This window comes from Podarcis vaucheri (assembly GCF_965113315.1).
Source record: "Podarcis vaucheri genome assembly, chromosome: 14".
NCBI lineage: Eukaryota > Metazoa > Chordata > Lepidosauria > Squamata > Lacertidae > Podarcis > Podarcis vaucheri.
Genome location: NC_138752.1, coordinates 40,932,824 through 40,959,102, shown reverse-complemented (window position 1 = coordinate 40,959,102; position 26,279 = coordinate 40,932,824). Strand labels below are relative to the sequence as shown.

Sequence of the window (26,279 nt, the reverse complement as noted above, 5' to 3'; positions counted from 1 at the left end):
ACTTTGATGTGTTTTCGAACCGCTAGGTTGGCAGGAGCAGGGACCAAACAAACGGGAGCTCACCCCGTCGCGGGGATTCGAACCACCAACCTTCAGATCAGCAAGTCCTAGGCTTTGTGGTTTAAGCCACAGCGCCACCCTCCCTTTCATTCAACTGGGAGCAAGCCCCAATGAACTCAATGGGGCTTACTTCTGAGTAGACGTGCAAAGGATGCACCATTAATATTTATTTCACCTTCTTCTCCAAGTCTTATCACAGACCAAATCCATTTATTCATTGTAAACTAATGTGGAAGCATCAAGAAGAACACCCCCCCTTTTAATTCTCTTCCACCTGGTCTGGGGAGAACTGAAGCTCTTTTCAATTAGTATCTGAGCCTTTAATGGCAGGGGTGGTGATGAACCCATGGCCCTCCAGATGTTCCTGGACTTCAACTCCCATCTACCCCATCCAGCATGGTTGATGGTGAGGGTTGATGGGAGTTGTAGTCTCCCATCAGTTAGCTCATCAGTTAGCATTGTACACATACTACAGGTAGAAACGGACATGGGATACATAAAAGGGATGGATGGACACAGTGAAAAGGAGGAAAGGCTGGAGATACACATACATAAACCACGATGTATGGGGGAAACACACACAATAAGTGACATTAAAAATGGATGACGAAGGAAAAGGAGGGAGATGGGCAAAAGCAATGGAGAGGGGCAGATTGACAGGTGGCGAGACAGGCAATTTATAACCAGTGATATATTACCTTGTCAACATGAATGTAATAAAAATGGTCTTTATGGTAAATAGCCTTAAACATGCGCGTCAGCTGCCGGGAAGCTCTGCCATGAACAACCAAGACAAATGCGATCCTGACTGGGTTTGCTGGCATGTATTCTACGGAGTCCTCATCCCACTGTACATTGTGGTTGGCTTTGCCTGTTTGGAAACAAAACAGAGTCAGGGCATCTGCAGAGTGCTGTACCAGGGCGGGTGGGCTGAGGGGACGAGTTCGGATCACATTTCAGCAGGCGGAGCTCCCCCCTCCCTTCCGCCTAAGCAATCATCAGTGAGAGACATGGCCTTGGGAGGGAAGGCGCTGGTCTCACTTTCCCCAGGGTAGCAGCACTGACTATTGGCTATGTTGGCAGGAGGGCTGGTTGCAAAGGGCCTTGTCATTGAATGCAGCTTGGGTCCAGGATATGTTGAGGACTATTTGATACCTTCTATCCCTGCCTGAGGTCTTTGGGTGTCATTGTTTGTGGGACCCATGCTTTGGCCTTTATCCACTAGGAGCCACACACTTATCATTGAAGATTGTGTGGCATTCCCTCAAGGTGGAGATCAGAAACTCCCTCCCTGCTGAACTTCCCCATGCTTTGAACTTATTTCGGCAGGCGTTTAAAGTAAGTTTTCCACAGTCATTGCTACTGCTTTTGTGCTGTGGTGTCCCTCCTGCATCCCCGGTTGTGTTTGGCTTAGAAACTGTGGCATTCAGCATTACAGGCATACCTCAGGTTGAATGTGCTTCAGGTTGAGCACTTTCGGGTTGCGATCTGCGGCAACCCGGAAGTAATGAAGTGCGTTACTTCTGGGTTTCGCCGCTCGTGCATGCGCAGACGCTCAAAATGCCACCACGCGCATGCGCGGAAGCGGCAAAACGCGACCCGCAGACAGGCTGTCGCATCTTACGTTCCATTCAGGATGCGAATGGGGCTCCGGAATGGATCCAATTCGCATCCTGAGGTACCACTGTATATACATTTATTAAAATAAAGAAAAACAGGAGCTGGAATCCAACAGCAGAGGCATGTGGCTGGAACGTGTGCAGACCAAGGGTCTGGAAAACAAGCCTTATGAGGAACGGTTGAGGGAGCTGGGTATGTTCAGCCTGAATTGGAGGAGACTGTGAGGAGTCACAAGAGGCACATTGAAACATCTAAAGGTGTGTCACATGGAGGACAGAGCAAGCTTGCTTTCTTCTGATCTGGATGGTAGGACTCGAACCGATGGATTCAAGTTACAAGAAAGGAGATTCCGATCATACCTCAGGAAGAATTTTGAACACTGCTAGGAAGGTTCTTTGCTCCCCTGCTGCTCCCTCTCATGCTGCCTTTAAATGGGAAGTAAGAAAATGGGGCGGCGGGGGGGGAGGACTCCCATGAAGACCTCAGCTGAGGTCATGTAACAGAAATGTCACGGAATGTTCACAGGTATTCCAATTTCTGAGAGGAAACTGTCAGTTACTGAATGCTTAGCAGGGCGGCCGTTACAGGCGAGCAAGATCCATTAGGCTAGATGGCAAACTCCATGCCATACCTAACGGAATGTGAAGCTTTATGTTGCTAGCTGGCTAGGGAGCTGACGAGGTGTGCGCACATGGTTGGGCGAGTCTAAAATTAGGCTTAGGAAAGCAAAGATATCACTACTTCTCTCTCACAAATTCGCCACTCTCTCAGCTGTTGCAAACGGTTGCTGCTTTTGCACCAAAATCCCAGAGCTTTCCTGATATGCACAGAATAAGGATTTGGGTCAATTTTTCTCCTCCGCTGTCATCCATCTCAGGGGAGGAGTGATTTAAAGTGATCTGCAAAATATTTGTGGCTCTGTATTTTTCAAGGACCTGGTGATCTCTTTTCAAATACATATATTTGTTTCCTTTCTCTCCCCCCACCCCCATTTAGCCTTGAATTTTTCAGAGGTGATCCTCAAACCAAATTATTCCAGCATTAGGGCTATCAAAATTGAGAGTGGAATTTTCTATGCACAGATGAAAACAACAGCAACCCACAGCATTATAATTTTATTAGAGTGCCAGAAAAAGATGAATCAGACTTAAGCAGTAGCAAACATTTTCTGAGGGCACACTGGAGAGTTTGGAAATCATTAGTTGATCCCCTATTATTATTATTATTTTTGAGGGGGGAAATGATTCATTTTTAGAAAACAGACAAACTAGACAGGCAAGTAATAAATCTCTATTTATATAGCCTCAATTTCTTCAATTTATCATCCTTAGCAATCTGTTCCCAAGGGCAACACCAATAAAAACAAGAATGACAGAACTTAGTATTTCTGAATTAAGAAGGAAAAACAGTCTTACCCCACTCTGCCTTGCAAAAGAACTCAGAAGGATCGCAAAAGAGAGGAGGAAATCTCTTCATTTGGATTGGGTTTTGCCATGAACTTTGAGCTTTCACACAACGTAAAAGCTACTTCTGGAAATACTACGGAATGCAGTGCAAGTTTAATGCTCCATTTTCTGTGCTATTTGCAAATGATTTTTTTTTCTGGAAACAACACAGAAATTTGCAAAACTTGTGTTATCTTCCGTTCTATTTATGGAAGTGGATTTTAGGTCATGGGAAAGTTCATATTGTAATAAGGGAAACATCAAGAAAAGGGAATAAATTTCCATGTGAATGCAGCCTTGAACTGTATCTTTGTACAAAGTAAATGTATTAAGTAGGCACAATAAATATAAAACGTGTAAATAGATACAATATGTATGTACGTACAAACACACACACACAGAGAGACATTATTAATGAAAAAACAAACTATAAATTCAGGTAGGTAGCCGTGTTGGTCTGATGCAGTAGAAATAAATTTTTTAAAAATAAAAAATGTTCAGTAGCACCTTAGAGACCAACTAAGTTTGTTCTGGGTATAAGCTTTTGTGTGCATGCTAAAGTTTAGTAACTTATTATTAAACTGAAAACTATGGAGAAACCTGGTCTGAATAGAGATATTGGATTCTTGTCTCATTACATATGCTAAAGCTATTTTTGGTCATCTGCATACTGTGGTACCTCAGGTTAAGTACTTAATTCGTTCCAGAGATCCGTTCTTAACCTGAAACTGTTCTTAACAGGACATCAGAGACCCCTGTAATTTCTGTTCTTTCATATGAGGCATTTTAGCTTAGGAAACGTTAGAAAATATTCATGGAATGGAGGAGGATGAACCATTCTCAGAAAGATGGTTTCCGAAAAGGGGTTTTATCATGCTACTAAAATATAATATACACTGGCCAGTGTTAAGACCTTGTCTGGATATGGTGCTAAATGATGGTTTATGAAGCTCTCTTTGTTTTAACAAACCATCGTTTATTGCCCAGACCCACTTGTTTAGTGCTAGATCTGAATGAGTCTTAAAAATGAGTGATTCCATGTGACATTGAGCATGCCGTTTGGAATCACGCTAGCATTTTAAAAAAGAAGTTGGAGCCAATGAGAACTCCCCTTTCTTAGCATGGGGGGGGGGAGAGTTCAACCTCCCCTCCCTGTGTACAATATTCCCAATGAGAATTATCCTGGATTCTGTTTGTGGGCCTGATCCTTATCTTCCCCCATTCCCTGTTGGGCAAGGCTTCCCACCTCTCCATCACCTGATGTTTGCAATGACACCAGGTGACCCATTTGAAATCTACCTGCGTAGGCAAAGCAGCAGCGATCAGCTGAAGTCAGAGTGTGTTGCAAGTGGGCATAGCTTGGCAGAAACAAGTAGAAAACCACCAAGCCAAACGAACCAAAAAGAAACTTGACTACATTACAAAAAGTGGCTGTTTGATCATAAACTTTCAGTGACCAAAATGCCACTGCAGTGGTCAAATCTGGCACCCAGATCTTATGATTTGGCTTCTGTGTGTTTACGGGCAACAACATCGCAACAATAACTAAGGATGGAGGAGAATGTTTGTGTGTGAAAGCACATCTACAATACCAGAGTCAAAATATAGCCATCCTTCAGAAGGCACACCCACCTCTGAAGTTTGCAATGCAGTTCACCAGCCAGGAAAGGGTACAAAATGTGCTCAATAAATGTATATTTTAGTGAAAATAACACGCAAAGATTTTTCAGATTAGAGGAGATTGCTTTGTACACATAAAGTCATGTGTACATCAGGAGACAGTCACACTACAAAGTTGATGAATTTTCATGAGGCTTTTTCTTCTTTTAAATCACAAACTGATGTGGAAATGTGGAGAACTTTAAGGTTGGGGGAAAAATAAGAAATGGAGAGAAACCAAAATTGAGGTGTTCTCCCACCGCTAGAGACAGCATTTGCATGTCATCATGTCTGGGTGAGATTACGCTAGGAGAGTGTTTGATAGGGCTTATTCTTAGCATTTCATTTCCCAGCGCAGTGAGTCTTGGGATCAGCCTGAAAGTTTCCTGCAGTGCACAAAAGCATGTTCCCGAATCTCTCACCCAGCAGACCACTATGGGGCCCCCAACCTCTTCAAAAGATGCCTTCTTTTCACAAGCAGTGAATGTCAGGTTAATTTCAGCTTGATGCTATACAAGGGAAGCAAATCAATTCCTTTTAATGGAACAAGAAAAAGAGATCGATATAAAATTGCATTTTTCTTTCTAAATTGTTTAAAGAACAGGCAGATAATAATAGAGCTAAAACAATTGGTTGTTGAGAATCAGCAGGATGGCAATTACTCTTAATAGTTTTTTATTTATTAATATTTAGAAGCTGAGGTGTACGTTTGGGGATGACATTTAAATGATCAATAACCCCCTATGCAGCATTTACTTGTGCCACATACAATGATAACAGCATGTGCTTGGTTGAGTAAGAAAAGATCTGTACTCCCTATTAGCTCAGTCAGTAGACCATGAGGCTCTTAATCTCAGGGCTGTGGGTTCGAGCCCGATGTTGGGCAAAATATTATTGCATTGCAGGGGATTGGACTAGATCAGGCACGTCCAACTCCCAAGAGACTGTGATCTACTCCCAGTATAAAAAAACTGGCAGTGATCTACCCATTATCATTGGAGGGAAGAGGAGCGTGCGTGGGGTGGGTGGATTGCTAAGAGTTGTTGAGATCACGATCTACTGGTTGGACATGCCTGTACTAGATGATCCTCATGGCCCCTTCCAAATCTACAATTCTATGATTCCTGCCTTTTCTAAAGGCCTCGGTGGCCTTCCATAAACCGCTATGTACTATAATTTGGAATGTTTTCAACCAGCGTGGTGCAGTGGTTAGAGTGTTAGACTCAGACCTGGGAGACCAGGGTTCAAATCCCCACTCAGCTACGAAGCTCACTGGGTGACCTTGAGCCAGTCATTGCCTCTTAGCCTAACCTCCATCGTAGGGTTGTGATGGGGATTAAATGAGGAAGGGGAGAACCATGAATGCCACCTTGAGCTCCTTTGATATCTGTGCTGAAAGTTAAGACATCAAAATAGAAGTTGGTGAGTTTTGCGTTGCAATCAGGAGGCAAGCGGCTTAGCTATGTGCTGTCCCATAAAGTACAGTCATACCTTGAGTTAAATATGCTTAAGGTTGAGCATTTTCAGGTTACACTCCGCGGTGACCCAGAAGTAATGGAACGAATTACTTCCGGGTTTCGCCGCTTGCGCATGCACAGATGCTCAAAATGACATCACATGCATGCGCAGAAGCAGCGAATCGCGACCCACGCAGACGCAGGTTGCGCTCACTTCAGGATGCGAACGGGGCTCCGGAACGGGGCTCCAGAGGTACCACTGTACAACCTAGTTGGTTCTGTCCATCTTCTTCCCCCTGGATTAGCAGAAGTGCTGCAACCGGCCTGTGGGGTTTTTTTTTTAGGACCCTGCCAGGGAGTGCTATAAACCCCTGTTGACATGCTTGCTACATTACCCACACCTGCATGGAGCCTGAATTAGGCAACAGGGTGTCAGAAGTGGGACCAGATCTGCCTATTCAGGACAACATTCTATCCTTTACGTTCAAAGACTCCAGAAGGGAGTGCAGAAGGTCTCAGGTTCAATGCCCGCCATCTCCAGGTAGGGCTGGGAATGCCCCCAGTCTGAAACCCCAAAGAGCTTCTGCCAGCCAGTGTGAACAACACTGAGCTAGATGGACCAAGGGTCTGACCTGGTCTAAAGGCAAGCTTCCTATGCTCTAACATATAATGCATACTAGAATGTTTCTGCCTACTGACACATTACGCAGCTGCATTGTGTACATCACTTATCGAAGATAAATGGGTAGCAGGCATAGCAGAACGCCGTTCCTTTTGCAGATCCACACACTATTTATTTAGATTGTGCCAATAAATGATCATTATAGCTGCATTACTGGAACCACAGGGTAGGGCTAAATTCTGCAACCCTTTGTTATTTTTAATAGCACTTATTCACACAATTAGCATAATTGATTTCAACAGTACAACACAGGCGACAAAATAGCTACTCAGCTTGAGCAACAATTGCAGAAGCCATCTTACCATTATCACACCCTCCCACACACTTGCTTTCAATCACTGTTTTCACCTCTTGGGCTGAATCTTTTTTCAGACTAGCCGATATTCTGCCTCTGGGGGATTTCTAGATGATTTCTTCTGCCACTGCACTACCAGTACTTATGTCTTTTTTTATGCTGTGGTTTTCTTTTTCTTCCAGGATCCTTGCTCACCCCCACCCTCAAAGCATGGTTTTAAAGCATCTTCTAGAGTCATGGATAAGAGACAAGATATCTGCTAATCAAAGCTGAATATCTGGAAAAGACAATATTCCTTATGAACACCACCTCTGCCCTTCCCTTAAAGTTTTCACAATCCTTTATAAAATCTACGTTTGCTACAAATTGTGATTGATAGGGTTGTATTCAAGGCCTATTCAAGGTTGACCCATTAAACAGATTGGAAAAGGCCTAAAAACATTAATTTCAATGGGACTACTTTTGAGGAGGACCAGCATATCAACTTCCATTGGTTACAGCAATAAAGGGTAACACCAGCACTTTGAATTGGGCCTGGGAATGCAATTGGTCCAAATGGGGCAGCATCTGTCCAGCCTGTCTGGTTATGCACTTTGTCTGATTCTCTGCAGCAAAAAAAGGGAAACGGCAGAAATCCAGTCAACTAATGTGGAGGGTGATGTGGCTAGCCCAATTTGTGAATCTCTGATTTTCTTAATCTACACGATCTGGGGGGGCATGGAGAAAGTCTAAAACATGGGTAGGCAAACTAAAGCCTATAAAAGGATGTCACATAGAGGAGGGAGAAAGGTTGTTTTCTGCTGCTCCGGAGAAGCGGACACGGAGCAATGGATCCAAACTACAAGAAAGAAGATTCCACCTAAACATTAGGAAGAACTTCCTGACAGTAAGAGCTGTTCGACAGTGGAATTTGCTGCCAAGGAGTGTGGTGGAGTCTCCTTCTTTGGAGGTCTTTAAGCAGAGGCTTGACAACCATATGTCAGGAGTGCTCTGATGGTGTTTCCTGCTTGGCAGGGGGTTGGACTCGATGGCCCTTGTGGTCTCTTCCAACTCTATGATTCTATGATTCTATGAAAGCCTGGGGGCCGGATCCAGCCCAGTCGCCTTCTAAATCTGGCCCAGGGACGGTCCGAGAATCAGCGTGTTTTTACATGAGTAGAATGTGTGCTTTTATTTAAAATGCATCTCTGGGTTATTTGTGGGGCATAGGAATTCGTTTATATATTTTTTCAAAATATAGTCCGGCCCCCCCAAAAGATCTGAGGGACAGTATACCGGCCCCTTGCTGAAAAAGTTTGCTGACCCCTGGTCTAAATCAAAGGATAGGTAATGTGGTACCTTCCAGTTATTTTGGACCCCAGTTCCCATCACCCCAGACAGGATGGCCAATGGTTAGGGATGATGACCCTTAGGGTCCTTTTCAACACTACAATTTGATGATTCTATGGTCTCTAAACTAACCTCTTCAACCTGCATTTCACAAGTATATGGAATCTGATCAGCATGCCAGTCATTTTTGTTATTTGAATATTCTCCTGGCTACTATCCAGTCATATGCAAACTGCATTCTATATGGAACCAGAATGCACCGGCAAAGTAGCTGTTTATGCATTTTTAAATAAAAAAAAACCCAAAACATCAAAACAAAATATAATTCTCTTCATTTAGGATTTCATAGTCATAAGCAATTGCTGAAATCATTTTTGTGTTTTACAAATCAGCGCCTAATAACCAGGACGCTGGAACGCGACATGTACAAGCGAGATACAGCGATATGGAATCTAATTTACAAGGATAGCTATCTTGCCAGACCAATAATCTTAACAGCAAACTTGCTTTTTTGACATTTCTAATTATGAAGATGCTATCATCCCTCGGAGACAAATCACAATTATTTCCTTGCTTTGTTGGAGCATATGAGCCCACAGTGTTTCCCCCCCCCCTCTCCTCCATCGACTCATATGCATAAACAAATAGCACTTAAAAGTAACAGTACATTCATTACTGTGGAATTAGAATGAATTCCCTATTAAAAATACCTATCACATCACTTAACAGCTAATTAGTTCATCATAATCAACACGATCACAGTGAATACTAAATGGTTATACAAGGATCATCTATTTGGTGGATGCAGAGAGGTGCTTTTTCGATGTACTGCCTGCCCTGCGAGGGCTCCTTGGCTACGAAAAGCTCCAGCTCTGCTGAGAATATGTCTATAAATGACGCAATCTCTTGGGAAGGGCTGGTTACGTTGGCTTTTTCCCACCACCCCTTCCAGGTAGTGGTGGCTAGCACCCATTGGTACTCTTCCCAATAGGTCTTGCCCCGATGAGGCAGTTGTGAGGACTGAAGATCCCCACCTTCCCACTGCTCCTTAAGTCTCCTCCTCCCTTGCTTCCTTCCCCATCAGCCTCACTCTCATTTGTCTTGTCTCTCTTTGTTCCGCCCTCTTCATGCTTCTTCTGGGAGGAAAGCTGGTTGAAGTAAGAGGCTTCTTCAGCAGCTTGCCCCATCTCTGCCTCTTGACCCACCTCAGCTTCTGCCTCTGCTTCTGGACTGCTCTCTGCCACAGCCCTGTCCTGCTCACTAAACCCTGTTGCCTCTCCAACTTCCAACACCACCTCCACTCAAGTCGGTTCCCTCTTCTCTCTCTGACCGCTCATCGTTGTTCCACCACCAGTCCTCTGGCTCAGAGCCGGGTTCCCTTGGAGGTTCCCCAACTGGTGTTTCCCATCTCTCCTTGCATCCAGCCAGTCCATGACACAGAGCCACCACCTGACTGGTTATATAGAGAGGTCAGCAGTGGACCAGCCTCCACTAGGGGAAGAGGGAGGTATTTTTGACCTTCCAGATGCTTTTGGACTCCAATTCCCATCAGCCCCAGTTAGCACGGCCAATGGTCTGGGATGATGGGAGCTGTAGTCCAGCAACATCTGGAGGGCCACAGGTTCTGTATCTTTGCCCTACAGCTAATTATTTGGAGGCCTTCTTATAACAACCTATCCTGAGCTAAGGCCTCAATATCCCATAATTCTGAATTATTTCGATTTCTGTATCATCTAGGGTCTTTCGCAATAGCTTGTAACACACTGTATACATAACAGCAACAATCATTAAAACAATTTGCCCAGTTTAAATGGGTGGTGGTGGGGGAAACACCTGAATAAGTCTATATAAGGCATCTCTCTGCCTATATATTATATATTTATACCAGAAGCAGTTTAAGTTTATGGCCCCAGGGGGAATGGTAGCCTGTATAAGTTGTAATCACCTTTATCATTTTACTATTTCACATCTCTGCGCTGGTGTTTCAAGCTGCAAAGCAATTTTCACTTTCTGTTGGCCATTTTGCTCAAATAAACGTTTTTATACCACATGCTTCTTGCTAATTCCCTTGCACTAGCTAACGTAATATCGGCGTTTACTGGTTATTTCCCCTGCAGTAATAAGCAAGGCAAGATTTCTAAGGTAACCGCAATGCTGTTCATCTTTATTCTTTTTTAAAGTGTTGGTGGGGCACAATTGTTTTTCGGTAAAGATCTCTAAATGAGTACTTCTGTTAGCACATGTAACAGATAAGCATTGGCAGGTATGAGTTCAGAGATGTACAAGGAGATCTGGGGACACTCTGGTTCTTTCTTCTGAGGTACTGATGCAAGCATTGAGCAAGGGCCACAGCTCAGTGGGAGAGAGAATCTGCTTTGTGTGCCGAAGGTCCCAGGTTCGATCCCCAGTTAGGGCTGGGAGGGACTGCTTTCTGTATCCCTACAGAGACACTGCCAGCCAGTGTAGACAAAGCCTCACTCCGTATAAGGCTTCCCATGCCCCGGTTGGATCGAGTTGTCTTTCCTAAACTCTGCACGGATTTCCTCGCCCTTCCAGATAGAAGGAACAAAACTATGCCAACCCTCGCAGGAATGGATGTTCAGGCAGCCTGATTCAAATCTCTTCTCCTCTGCTTTGATCTCACATAATCCATTTTTAGGTTCTAATCCTTCAAAGCGCAGGTAACTGCGGGCAGTTAACCACGGCCTCTAAAGCGTCACAGATGAAATAAATTAACCGAAAAGGCAACAATATTGATGTAATATAACAAACACCATGGATGTCACCAAAAAAAGAAGTGAGAGAAAAGGGGGGGGGAGAGGATTTATCAAGGCAAAAAGCTCAAATTAGACTCAGGGAAATAATCTTTATTGATTCCATCTCTCATTTTGCTCTATTTCAGGCATATTAAAAGCCTGGTTGATCGATAACGTAACTTCCCCTCCTTCTCTTTAGGACAATGAAACAGGACAGAGCAGAATCTTCACTTTCTCGCAGGGGGCAGCAGATCCAAAGGCAAACACGGCAAAGATAGGAAGCTGTTGTTTACTGACTTCAGAGCATTAGCAGCTTAAGATGAACCCTGCAGGATCAGGCCAAAGGCCCATCCAGACCTGCATCCTGTTCTCAGAGTGGCCAACCAGAGGCCGCAATTGGAATCCCCAAAGCAAGAGCTGAGTGCAAGACCACTCCCACCCACTTGTGATTCCACATAATTAGCATTCAAAGGTATACTGCCCCCAACAGGAGAGGTGGAACACAGCAGTTGTGGCCAGTAACCATTGATAGCCCTATCCCCCATTAGTTCACCCAGTTACCAGTGTCGTCTAGGGATGGAGAACTGGATCTGGAGGTTGGGCTGGATGCAGAATAGGTCCACCCTCCTTAGGTCACCTTTGCTAGGTGAGTGGGGCTTCTCACCAGTCAATCACCTGGCACCAGGAGATTTGACTTCAAAGGAAGAATCGGGAGCTCACTCGAAGAGGGCTCAGGACTCTTGCCTTCTTAGATGGGAGCCTTAGAAAAGGTAGAAGGCAGGGACCTTCAGTACTGGCAACTGCTCCACAGGAGCAAGACCTACTGGGAAGGGTTTCTGAGACCACTACGTCGCATTGTATGTTCATTTCCTTGAATACATTTTTCGCTTCGCTGACAACAGAGATCTGCATCCTTCCTCACTGACCTGTTCAGGACTCGAGCCCTGACACTCATGAATAAGCAAGAGTCGTTTCTCTCCCTAGCAAGACTGTCAATCGGCTTTGCTTTGCTTCCCACTGGTGAAAAGGATGGTCTCAGTGCAATTTTAATCCCCCCAAATCTACTAAATTGCACCATCCTGCTTGGACTGTTTGCACCAACCACACTCTGTTGTTGTTGCTGCTGCTGCTGTTGTGCTTATTAACAGCATTCCAGCTATTTTAACATTGATCAGAGGGTTTTTTTTTTTTGCGGGTTTCTTTTTGCAGTTCCAAAAAACAACAGCAACGCAACCCACGACACACGCCGTGGATATCAATTGAAGGATACCGCAAATAAAATTGACATCAGAGCGGAGGGAGAAGAGTGGAAACGGGACCAATTTATTTCGGGTACATTGCTTGTCAGATGGAGAAATGAAACATAATTTATGGTGTGACATTTCCAACAGCAAATAGATTCTAGCATAAGCAATTAACACTGGTTCTGTTTGGCAGGCTTTGGGAGATTACTCATAGGGGGTGCGTGTGTGTGCTGAGTTACAATAGCACACACATAACAAAACAGAGCCTTTCTGTCTTCACCACCTTACATCAAAATCCCTGTAGCTAAAAGTTTATGATAAAAATATATTCCACGTATGTTAACCCTGTACTGACTCAGGACAAATGCCTGTTGCCAAGGTGGGGGTGTAACAATAGTCTGTTGCTAGGAAGGTGGGCAGGAACCAAAAGGTTTGTCCCAACTCCATGGAAAAATCCTCTCCCCAAGACATTCTCACTAACGGGGAGGAAATTTTGGAGGAGCCTTTCCTTCTTAAAGAAGACAGAAACTTGCCTCATACCATATCAGACTATTTGTCCATCCGTTTTGTCTACACTGGCCGGTTCTCCAGGGGCAGGGGAGAAGTACAATTCAGATTGCATTTAAAGGTAATTCTACCTAATCTGCATTTCCTAAAACAATACAAGAAGCAAAACACAGCCATCTCTTCAAATTCGCACTTCTCTCTGAATTTTGTAATGCCCCTCTTCCACCAAGTAAAGGGTACGAAAACACATATGCCAGGGGACAGTGTCTGTAAAAATGCATCTATTTGCAAATTAATTCTATTAAGGAAAATTGCTTTGCAAAAATTGAGTACATCAGGCACAATGCCATATAATTTTTTTTTGTATTTTAGGATAAATTCCCACTAAAACGCTGGTCAATTTTCATGAGGACTTAGGGGGGAAAAAAGTTGCAAACTGATGTGGAAATGTGGGGAAGTGAACTTTAAGACTGGAAACATGAAGAACTGAGAGAGAAACCAAAACTGAGATCTACCCATTCATAGGGGCATCTCATACTCTCATGTGTTCTGCCTAATTTGGCCCCACTTTAACCACCACCTTTGACCACTTCTGCCCTAACCTTGGCAAGTGACTCTAATATCTAAACACATCCCTGAAAGCCTTAAAAAAAGAAAGAAAGAAAAAAGCCTTTCAGGGACAGAGGATTCTTGATATCTCCAGGAGCTTACCGAATTCCTGGAAATGCTCTGATAGTTAAGAAGCGTTTTCTAAAGTTTAAATGACTGGGAAACCATCAGGGTTGACGTGCGCAATCTGGAGTACTTGGTGCAGCACTAAGCGAAAGTGGGGCTTAGCTATAGTGTGGGCATCTTCTGGAAAAGCCACCATGCTTGTTTCCATTTCTGTGAAATTCCATTGCGGTAAGGCAAGAGGCACTTGGGAACAGATGGAAGACCGAAACTTTGGTCTTGCTTGCCTGGTTGCAGTTCACTCTAAAGCAGCTCCCAATCAACAGGATTAGATGATACAAAAAATGAAAAAGAGAAAGGGGCTGAATAATCCTCTAAACATTGCATAGTCACTATATCTTTAATATGATCCCACTAATCCAATTAAGGCCCAAAGGAAACCACATCTCAAATGCCATGCTTCAATGTGATTTGCTCTGTATCTCCTAACCATTCATTAACAAGACATATTTTTAAACCAGGCTTTCCTGCCTTTCAAGCTGGTGCTTGTTGATCTGAAGTGAAGCAGGGGCCCCTCTCCCATCCTCGCCTTTCCCTTCCTTTCAAACAACCCAGTTCTCTCTGATTCTTCCCTGCCAAATATAGCTTTCTCCCAGGTTCACCTCTTTTCCTCTCCTTTCAAATTTGAACAGAGGTTGGATGGCCACATGTCAGGGATTCTTTAGTTGAGATTCCTACATTTGGACTAGATGACTCTCAGGTCCCTTTCCACTCAAAAATTCTATGTTTCTAAGTGTGGGATTATGAATTATTTGAATTATGGTGCTGGAGGAGACTCTTGAGAGTCCCACGGACTGCAAGAAGATCAAACCTCTCCATTCTTAAGGAAGTCAGCCCTGAGTGCTCACTGGAAGGACAGATCATGAAGCTGAGGCTCCAATACTTTGGCCACCTCATGAGAAGAGAAGACTCCCTGGAAAAGACCCTGATGCTGGAAAAGATTGAGGGCACAAGGAGAAGGAGACGACAGAGGACGAGATGGTTGGACAGTGTTCTCGAAGCTACTAACATGAGTCTGACCAAACTGTGGGAGGCAGTGGAGTGCCTGGCGTGCTCTGGTCCATGGGGTCACAAAGAGTTGGACACGACTAAACGACTAAACAACAGCAACAACAAGTGTGGGATGGAGGGAGATGAAAGAAAAGTGTGGAAAGTCAGTTTTTTTGTGAACATTACTCCTACCCCATACATTTTTTTGGTGTGTGCAAAAACTGAACTTCAGCAAAAATCCAGCTTCCCTTTGTGCGTCCATTGCTTTTATTCATTAGGAAAGCACAGCAAGAAATCCTGCGCTAAAAAAACAACCCACCCTTCTATTTTGGAAATAGCATTGCTCCAGGTAAGGATCTTTAAAAAAATAATATTTTCTTTTTGGTGGGGGAGAATCTACCAGAACCCTAGAAGTGTTTAGCAATACCGTAATTACATTCCTCCAGTATGCAAACCCAAAGGAACATACGGCCCTTTTACAGCAGGCAGATCTCAGTGCAACTGTGAACCCGATGTGCGCTCCTTTTTAATTACACATGTGCCTGCTGAGGACATATGATTGAGTCTAGCAAAGCTAATTCACAACCAGCATGAGAGCAGGCATTAATATTAAATATTACACCCCGGCTGGTTCTCCGGACTATCAATTATCCCCAGAGATGGGGACAAAATGGAAATTGGCAGGAGTCGATTCCTGTGCCAATGGGAAGCGATGCCGATACAAGGATAGCGCATCCTGGAAATAAAAAGGAAGTGGCCAGGCTCCTGTCTGCATTTGTTGTAAGCTACACCCCGATTCCCCCACCCTCCAGCGTGGCACCCATGGGTGCTATGACACCTGCAAACATTCAGGTTGGTGCCTCTCAAGACCCCCTGCCCCTCTATATTTTTTTAATGGCTTTAGGGTGGGGTAGGTGCCTTTTTTATAGGGTACTGCCTCCTTTTTTATATATATGTTTAATTCATTTTAAGGTCTGTGCAGATGTTTTATCTGGGTTTTTTTTGGGGGGGTGGCACTTTTAAGCACTGCTGATTTTCCTTCTGTGAAATGGGTATTTTGTGGTCCTCACAACAGATTTCAAAATGTGTTGGGGACCCCAAAGGAGCAAAATGTTCCAGGGGCAATGCTTTGCAAGGGTTTGGCTTCCTTGGAGAGGAGAGATCATAGAAAAACAGAATCACAGAATTGTAGAGTTGGAAAGGACTCCAAGAGCAGGAATCACAGCTAAAGAATCCCTCGCAGATGGCCACCCAATTCTGGTTTAGATCAGCGGTTCTCAACCTGTGGGTCCCCAGATGTTGTTGGACTACAACTCCCATCATCCCTGAGCTCTGGCCTTGCTAGCTAGGGGTGATGGGAGTTGTAGTTCAACAATATCTGGGGACCCACAGGTTGAGAAAGGCTGGTTTAGAAACTTCCAACCAGGGAGAGTCTACCAGCAGTACCAAGGAGCTCATTGCAGACTTAGAGCAATTACTTTCAAATATGCAAGCCGGGCATAGGCCAGGGGTAGGGAACTGCGTCTCTCCAGATGTTATGGGACTGCAGCTCCTATCATCCCTTAACATTGGCTATGCTGAATGGGGTTGATGGGAGCTGGAGTCTAGCAAATAGGAGGGCAATAGATTTTGCACCTCCAGCAACGATGGAGATTAATCGCTTAAGCACTCTTATCAAATCAGCAGACCCATTGCCCCACACCACATCCCCAGAGAGAGCTGCCCCAGGATATTTTCAGCCTTCCAGGGACACAGCTCATTTCTCTCTCCCTATGTCTGTCTCCCAAATTTTAAGTGCAGCTTTTCTCATACACAGACTTCACATATCAACCCCAAACCTTTAGCTAGGAGTGGGTGATGGGGAAGGTGTTCCACTTTCCCCAAATAGCTTTCCACATTCCAGAGAAGATGTGGGACTGGGAAATCACCCTCTAACAATTAGTGCCCTTAAAGAGACATCCATCACTCATCTTGGCTCAATTACCTGCAATCTTTCCAAACAAAGGATGTGGCTGGCACAAATTGCTCACTGACCACTAAGGGACATCAGACAGTCATTCTGGCCCATTAACTCCCTTTCATCCAAACCCAAGACTCATTCGCGGCAATCAGGTAAAAAGCAACATTATTCCAATGATAGTGACAATTCTGTCTCCCTCGCTCTTCACAACAAGGCTGTTGTTTACTGGAGCACCAAGGGTGCTGAGAGTCCTTCGGAGGCCCCTATTCCCCTCACAGAGTTACGATTCTCCGAGTGGCTTAACAATCAATCCCTCTCCACAGGGAACTCTGGGAATTGTAGTTCTGAGAGCAGAACAGAGGGTTTCCTAACAACTCAGCACTCTTAACAAACTACAGCTCCCAGAAGTCTTGGGTGGGATACTATGACTGTTTAAAGTGGTATCATAGTTTGGGGAAGTTTTTAATGTTATCCTAGTTTCAGGAAGCTTTTAATGTTTGGTATTATTATTATTATTATTATTATTATTATTATTATTATTATTATTATTATATCTCTTTGCTGGAGAACCCCTGATTTTGCATATGTCTTTCCTGGTCATAGCTGTCCCTTTTTTGACAGGAAACTCCTTTATCCCAGCACCATGTCCCGCTGCTGTCCCTTATTGATGATGTCCCTTAAATTTTCCGGGTTTCATGCTCGCCCGGCTTGGGAGGGAAGCAGCAGCTCGGGGTCCTCCGCTGCGCGAGAGATCGCGCGCTGGCACCGCCGTCCTGGCGCGAGGAGTTCCATCGGCCCTTCCCTGCCCAAGAGACAGGGGGGAGGGAGAGAGATTCTCATCCAGGTCTCCCGTGAGCCCGGAGGCGGCCTGAGGGAGGAGGAAGAGGAGGGGATGGGGAGGGACGCAGAAGGGTGGAGCTTCAGCGGCTGCCACAGCGCCGTAACCGCCTCATGCCAGATTGACAGCATCTGTCAATCCTACCAATGTATGTAACTCTTTACAATAGTAAAATCCCTTATTTTGGCTACTGGTCCCTTATTTTCAAATCTGTAAGTTGACAGCTATGTTCCTGGTATCTGTGAGTGCAGCATAAACAACTGCAAGTGTCTCCAGAATTTGAAACCAAGATTGATGTCCCAGTGGGTGTCAAGAGGAGAGTTTGCAAATGCCAAGGATTGGGCAGCAAAACGCCCTGCCTTACCTTGTCCCTTATTTCCATGTTGTTCAAAATGGAAGTGAAGCAAGCTCAAAAAGGGCTACCCATTTTTTTTCTTTTCTGGGCAGCAGAAGCATGTTATTAACCAACAAGCAGGCCTGCTGCACAGGGACCTTTAAATGACAGTCACATCCCTGTAGAGGTTATTAAGAATCGTAATTGTGCATTTTCAAGATCCCAGCAATAACTGCTTTAGGACGGGTGTTCAAAATGCTGAACTAATGGTTGCTTGAAGCCTGAACTTCCAGCTATGTTGAAAGTGTATACTGAGTAACAGAATATGTTCCCCATTTGCATTTCATTCCATTTAATTGAAAAAATACAGAGCAATCTATTTTTCCCTTCTGGGTAATTAAAAGAAAATAGGCTTAAAAAACAACAACCAGCAATTTCAGGTATGCAAAACTTGAGAGAGAGCGTCATTGGTTTTACACCAGAAAGTAATTTATATGTGAACTTCTGAGTTCCAGAAGACGCTGTTCTTTAATCAATCAGCTGCTTCAACAAGGAATTTAATACTGTAGTGTAAACGTTTCATAGCTCAGAATACAGATGTCGTGCCGAAAATTATGGAACTGCTGTTTTTTTAATTTAAAAAATAGACATTGTTTGGGATTTGATTGACAGTCTCTTCAGGGACAACAGAATGCAGGTGGGCATATGCACTGATCAAAACTCGCTCCAAAACTCTATGTCTGAGGAGAAGGAACAGAAGGAGGAAATGCCATTTCACACAGTGTGTAGTTTGACATATGGCGTTTCCTTCCTCAGGATGAGGTAATGGCCACCAACCAATGGCAAACGAGAGATATTTATGGAGGTATTAGAATGTATTTCTGTGCGCTGCTCTGGTTCCCCAGAAGCGGCTTAGTCATGGTGGCCACATGACCCGGAAGCTGCATGCGGACAAACGCTGGCTCCCTCGGCCTACAGAGCGAGATGAGGCGCAACCCCAGAGTTATCCGCGACTGGACCTAATGGTCAGGGGTCCCTTTACCTTTATTAGAATGTAAGAACAGTTCAAGAAGACGCTGCATCAGGCCAATGACCCTTCTAGTCCAGCATCTTGTTTTCAAGGTGGCCAGCCAGATGCCTGTGTGAAGCCCAGAAGCAGGACCCACAGTGCAACAGGATTCTCACCTCCTGTGTTTTCAACAACTGGTACTCAGAAGCATTACTGCCACTGAAGGTGGAGGCAGAACACAGCTATCAGGGCTAGCAGCCCCCAGTAATCTTCACCTCCACCAATTTGTCCACCTGTTTTAAAGCCATCCAACATGGCAGCCTCCGGGACAAGAAGTCCCACAGTTTAACTATGCACTGTGTGAAGAAGTACCTTCTTTTGTCTGTCCTGAGGATAAGACTGGCCGTGGCTATTTGCTACCCTGTGCTTCTGAAGACCAGTTGCTGAGGAACAAACTGCTTGTTAGCCAATGCCGGAAAAGGACGCTAGGCCTGGTGGGCTGATCTAGCAGAGCTCTCATCAATGTTTTTCTAGTCTAACCATCTGCCTGTGTGTTTGATTTCCGTGAGCAGAGAGGATTGGTTGAAATGTGACTGAATCCAGCAGTTCTGCCCCCCAGATTACTAGCAAGCAAGATCGACAGTGTCCATCTTGAAACAGGCAAGTAGAGCTGATGAAGAAGGCAGCCAAGCAGTAGAGTGAGCAGTGTGTTAGCATGCACTATCATTAGCATTCAAAGCCCTAAATGGTGGGAGCCCCAAATACCACCTCCTTCCCCACAGACCCTCTCGGGAGCTAAGATCCATGGAGGATGCCCTCCTGAAGCTCAGGTGGTGGTGGCCGGGGAGAGGGCATTCTCTGTGGCAGTCCCTAAGTCGCGAAACTCCCTCCCCATACTTGAAACTTGAGAGCACATTTTTAGGGCTCCCTGTATTATGTTACTTGAAAATCGGGAGTGGCAGCCACATCTCTCCTTTCCTCATGGGCCGACTTACCTTCCAGAGGGCAGAAACGAGTCACTTGCTCTGGCATCAGCTTCCCCTGCTTGTGCTGACAGTACATCTCAGCAATCTCCTGCCGACACTGCTTGGATTTGGCTCGGGAGAGCGCGGAGATGGCCTCCTTGCCCGAGATTTCGCATTTGGGGGGCTGCTCGTAGGCGAGTTCAGGGGAGCTGTTCCCATTCTTCTTCAGATGGTGCTGCCTGGCCTGGGACCTGTGGATGTCTTTCAACTGGCTGCCATTGATGCTGGTCTTTGGGGCTGGGTGGCCGTACTGCAGCACTTCATTGGAGCTTTTCCCCAGGAGCGAGTTCTCTTTCACCTTCTCCTCCTGCTCCAGCTTCCTCCGCAAACGCTCCTTCTGCTTGCTCAGGGGCTTTTTCACCAGCTCCACCTGGTGCTTCTGCTTCTGTGTCCTGGGAGCAAAGTTGCTATTGTCTATGTTTTCCAAGTCCTTGGGGACGGAGTTTTCGTTGTTGCTGTCCGTCCGCATTTTCTCCTTCGGCCGGTGGGAAAAGTAGCCGTCCTGCAGAAGCAAAGGGGGAAAACGATTATTGCTCTGAGAATTCGGGATGGTCACTGGCCTGTGTGGATCTGCAAGGTGCCTGACACTGAATCAGACCGTTGGCCCGTCTTCACATCTGCACCAGACCTTGAAAGCACATTCAATGCACATTTAAAGCACAATAGCTCCTTCCAAAGAATCATGGGAACATGAGTCATTATTTGTGAAGGGTGCTGGGAAATGTAGCAATGTATTGAGGAACATCTGGAGAGACCATGCTAGCCACCCCTGGAATATGGAACTGAATCATTTCTGTCTCTTCCATTCTGTTTTTTTAAAATCTCTTTTAAAAATGGATTTTCTTGCGCTATATAAACTCTTTAAAGTTCCTGTTGAAATATAAAGCTGCATGGAAGTTACAACTGTGTAGAACACAGAAGGGAAGGTTATGGGTTACCCATTCTTGCCTTACTGGCATTGGGAGGCTGGTCCCTACCAACTTCTGCCTTCCATCCTTACAACCAGACAGGTGGTGGTTCTGCCTCCCATTAGCTCTGGCTCCCCCTACTGTTGCTCTCCCTGCCTTCTGCCCAATGGGCACTAGCTCCCACTGCTGTTTGGTCTTCCATTTGGAGAGATGGCTTCGATTCCATCCATTTTATGGTTCCGTTCCACTGTGCTGTTCGCGACATCATTTTAAAATCTGTTTTTGTTGCAATGGTTTACGACTAGGATGGGTTTTTTGTGTGGGTGAGGGGGGATTTTACATTGAGAGCTGCTTTGGCTCCCTTTGGGTCAAAATGCGGCCTAGAACAATTGATATAAATAATAAGTAAATCGAATTCTGCTCTGGGGCACAGAGCCATTCAGCACAGCCGAATTCGGAGGAAGCATTCTGCATGTTTGCCGCCCTACATTCAAACTCTTTGCTCTCGGTAGTTTTGGGTCATTATCGCTTTGAAAAGAAAACATAATTCAAGCAGAGCAAGACAAATGTAAAAAATGTAAAGCTTATTAACATTATACCCAGAACTTCTCTACTGAACTGTCGCTCCCACTGCTGTGACAGACTAAGTATTATTCATTTGCATGATTTGTTGTCCTGTTTTCTTTATCCTCAAGCAATTGCTACAAATTGGGGTTACTTATGCTAATTGAACATGGCGGCTTCTTTCATTTTAATGAGATTATTGGGATGTTCTTGCGTTTTGTGGGGGCTGGGATCCCCCCCCAGCCCCCCGCGGATGAGAACCACAGAATCTATTTGGTAATGATACAATTAATATTAATATTAGTCGCTGTGCATGCGCAGTTGTTCATATGTTTTGGAAAGGAATGACAGAAACACAGTAGTGTTTTACGATGCCTTGCCAACGTCCTCAGCCTGATTTCTTTTCGGTTATGACATGGGTTGGGTACAGATAACATATACAGAAATTATACATATGTTGCTCAAAAAAACATACCTGCATGTACGAAAACAGAAGGGAAAAACTTGAATGATTTAGTTCAGGGGTAGCCAATAAGGCATCCTCTAGTTGTTGCTGGACTTCCACACCCATCGTCCTTGACCATGGAGGAAGATGGGAGTTGGGAGTCCAGTTGTATCTGGAGAGCAGCCACATTGGCCAGCCTTGGTTTACTGGGAACATTTCTAGACAAGTGGATAAAAACAGCTTCCAAGAAAGTAGGAAGAGCCCTGCTGGATTAGGTCACAGGCCCATCTAGCATCCTGAGTCTCTGATAGCTCAGTTGGTTAGAGTGTGGCACTGAAAATGCCAAGGTTGCAGGTTCAATCCCCATATGGGACAGCTGCATATTCTTTTGTTGCAGAGGATTGGACTAGATGATCCTCAGGGTCCCTTCCAACTCTATGATTCTATGATCTTGTTCCCACAGCGGCCAACCAGATGTCTCTTGGTAAATCCACAAGCATAATCTGCACGCAACAGCACTCTCCCCTCCACTAGTTTCTGACAACTGACATTCAGAGGCTTGCTTCCTCTGACAGTGGAGGTCAAACAAAGCCATTGAGGCTAGTGGACATTGATAGCCTTAGCCTTCAAAAAAGAACACCAGGTTTTCAGAAAATTTAACGGTTGGTGCAAGGTGGCGATTTTTATCGGAACCGCAGGATGCTCCCCAAGTTGTGATCTCAATGAAAACCCTCCCTTCCACTCTTGTGATCAGCCTTTGAAAAAACACACAACGCTCTTACTGGTGTCTTTGTTCCCACTGGGACCATTCATTCCCTGCCTACCATATTTCATTTATTGATTTAGAAAATTTAGAGACGTGCACATGCTTTCCAAGCAGTACAAACAAAACCATAGATCAAACGTGGCCGAAACCCACAAACCAATTAAAAACCATCACCATTAACAATGAAGATAAAAACTAATAGAACTTAGGAGACTAGTATACACGTGCCGTGGCTGTGCCCTGTTGAGCTCCAACCTGGCTGTTTCCCAGGCCAATAAAAAGTGGACTGAGAACACTCCATGGTTAAGCCCCCTTGAAAGACTCTTATTAATTTCCCTCTCGGCTCCCAGCTCTCAAGAATCAGCATCTGCTCATCGCTTGCTATCAGTTGCTTTCTCTAAACTGTTCCCGGTTACTCCAAAAGCAGATGTTCCTAACACACTTGACTGAGCTGAGTGAAACCGCTCGATTTAAAAAGCACGAGTGAAAAAAATGGGAAACAAGGTGAACTTAAAAAAAAAATTAAAAACAAAAAACAAAACCTGGAGATGTTTAAAAGCCTCTGCTCCTCCAAACAGATGTTTGCCTTATGCTGAAGGCCTGTTTCCCATGCCATTTGTGGGGCGGAAACGCTGCAAGCAGGTGGCTGATGTGTTAACATGGCTAAGCTCAGCCATGAAGGTCAAGAGCTGGCATTTGGCCCAGTTCCATTTCTCAGCTCAACATTGCCCCCCCCTCCCCAACCCTCCCAAACCCTTTGCTTTCTATAACTGCCCCAAGCTCCTTCAAGAAGAAGTAGGATAATATTCGACAACATAAACAGGCTGAGACTTTTTCTTATCATTATTGTTAGGGTCAATGTGCATTAGGCTTTGAAGGAGGGGTGGGAAGCATCATACTTGGGGGCCCAAATACAGTGCTCAGGACTCCCCCCCCGGCCACCCCACTCCTCAGACACTTCCTTGTCTTCCAGGCAACACACGTCACTGGGTCTGTGGTGCAGCCACTTTCGGTATACTGTGTTCTGGTTGCCTCACCTCAAAAAAGAATATGGTAGAGTTGGAAGAGGTTCAGATAAGCACAAGCAGAATGATCAAGGGGATCAGGGCCGGATTTAGGTTTGATGAGGCCCTAAGCTACTGAAGGTATTGGGGCCCTTTATATGTCCAGCTGTCTTTTGTCAACAACAAATTGTTGCTGTTTTTTTGTGTTGAATATATGTTATATGGTAATTTATGGACCTAATAGGTATCTGAAGCCATTTGCACATGTTGCCCTGCAACCAGTCCATGCAGAGCGTAGGCACCGTATATATAAAAATGAGCAAACCAGTGATATTTTAGGGAGCAGGCTAGCAAACGGGGCCCATTGCTTACATCATAGGAGTCTACACAACACAAAGCAATGTTGCTGTATGTAGGTTTTATTTTATTAGTTTTTTATCTTCTATTTTGGAAATGTACATCCAGGTTTTTTTCCTTTATTCCCCCCCCCCCCCGAGTGTGGGGCTCTAAGCTATAGCTTGTTTAGCTTATACAGCCATACCTCTTGTTACTTCTGCTTCATGCTACGTTCTTTCAGGATACGTCCTGCGGCGACCCGGAAGTACCGGAAACGGTTACTTCCGGGTTTCGCCGCTTGCGCAGACGTGCAAAATGATGTCATGCGCATGTGCAGAATCGGCAAATCACAACTCACGCAGGCACAGACGCGGGTTGTGTTCTGCCCATGTTGTGAATGGAGCTCCGGAATGGATCCCGTTTGCAACCAGAGGTATCACTGTACGTAAATCTGGCACTGAAGGGGATGGAGTGTCTGCCTTATAGGGAAAGGTTGCAGTGTTTGGGACTTTTTAGTTTAGAGGAAAGGCGAGTCAAGGTGTCAGAAGTTTTTTAAATTATGTGTGGCATGGAGAGTGTGGACAGAGTAAAGTTTTCCCCCTCCCTTCCTCTCCCTCTCTCTCCCTCCCTCCCTCCCTCTCTCTCATAATACTAGAAGAGTTTGGATTTGGATTTGATATCCCGCTTTATCACTACCCGAAGGAGTCTCAAAGCGGCTAACATTCTCCTTTCCCTTCCTCCCCCACAACAAACACTCTGTGAGGTGAGTAAGGCTGAGATACTTCAAAGAAGTGTGACTAGCCCAAGGTCACCCAGCAGCTGCATGTGGAGGAGTGGGGAATCGAACCCGGTTCACCAGATTACGAGTCCACCGCTCTTAACCACTACACCACACTGGCTCTCCTCCTTGTCATTTACAGCAACTGTTATTCACAAGCATTGCTTGCCTCTACTTGTGGAGAGCAGAGCCATCCTGGCCTGTAGCCATTGATAGCCTTCTCCCCCCATGATTCGTCCAGTCCTCTTTTAAAGCCATCCACATTAGTGGCCATCACTGCCTCCTGTGGGAAAGAGTTCCATAGTTCAATTCTGCACTACATGAAGAAGTACTGTCCTGAATCTTCCAGTATTCAGCTTCATTGGATGCCCACAAGTTCTAGTATTGAGAGCCAGTGTGGTGTAGTGGTTAAGAGCGGTAGAGTCGTAATCTGGTGAACCGGGTTTGCTTCCCCGCTCCTCCACATGCAGCTGCTGGGTGACCTTGGGCCAGTCACACTTCTCTGAAGTATCTCAGCCTTACTCACCTCACAGAGTGTTTGTTGTGGGGGAGGAAGGGAAAGGAGAATGTTAGCCGCTTTGAGACTCCTTCGGGTAGTGATAAAGTGGGATATCAAATACAAACTCCTCTTCTTCTTCTTCCATTTGGGTCCTGCTCGAGGGTTTCCTACGGCCACTGGTTGGCCACTGTGAGAATGGGATGCTGGACTAGAAGAGCCTTGAATTTCAGAAAGGTGGCACAAGGCTTGAAACGGGAGACAGACTCTGAGATAAACAAAAGATAACAGATCCAGGTGATCTCACAATTGTTTTGGAAAGCATGACATTTTAAAAAACAACAACCCACAACCCAGCCAGATCCATTTTATATTCCACCTGTTCTCTCAACATCCAGCTCTTTTCATTAAGGGGAAAACAACAACAACAAACCTCTCTCAAAAAGCTGTTCCGCATTTGAGAGAGACGTTTTCTCCATTTCAGTCATGATGAAGAAAAAATAATGAACTTTATTGGAAGAAATAGCTCATAAGCAATGAGCCTCCTTGGAAATCTAGCCAGTTGGACAGATCTGGGCAAGAGCAAAGCCAAAGACAGCAGATGGGAGAAAGAACAGATGTTAATGCAGTTTGCTCTTTCCATATGCTTTCCTCTTTTAATTTTTTTTTAAAAATTAAATTGCACTTTAACAATTGTTGGTTTCTGGAAATTCAGAGGCTTCAGACATTAACTGAGGTTTGCAATCAGACTCTTGTGTTGTTTCTTCTGCAGAGAAAAACTGTATTAATTATAAGGGGGAAACATAAGACCAAGAACTGAAGGATCAAGCCAGTAGTCCAGACGTAGCCCAGCATCCTGCTCTCAAGGTGGTCAACCCATGGAAAGCCCAGAAGAAGGACCTGTAGACAATAGCACCCTACCTGCTTATGACTCACAGAAACTGGGTCCTGCTCCCAGATCAGGCAAAAGGGCTTTCTAGTCCAGCATTCTTTTATCCCCTCGGCTAACCAGATGCCCCTGGGAAGCCCACAAGCAGAAT

General features: G+C 45.0%; 1 protein-coding gene across 1 annotated transcript in view; it reads right to left on the bottom strand.

The window, feature by feature from the left end:
- The window catches only part of XYLT1 (xylosyltransferase 1), a 165,938-nt gene that overhangs the window by 49,036 nt on the left and 90,623 nt on the right, over window positions 1-26,279 (bottom strand). Inside the window, exons 3-4 of the mRNA XM_082200075.1 lie at window positions 19,913-20,444; window positions 759-931 (exon numbers count right to left, since the gene is read on the bottom strand). Coding sequence (XP_082056201.1) covers window positions 759-931; window positions 19,913-20,444 — 705 coding nt within the window. The remainder of the gene's footprint in view (window positions 1-758; window positions 932-19,912; window positions 20,445-26,279) is intronic.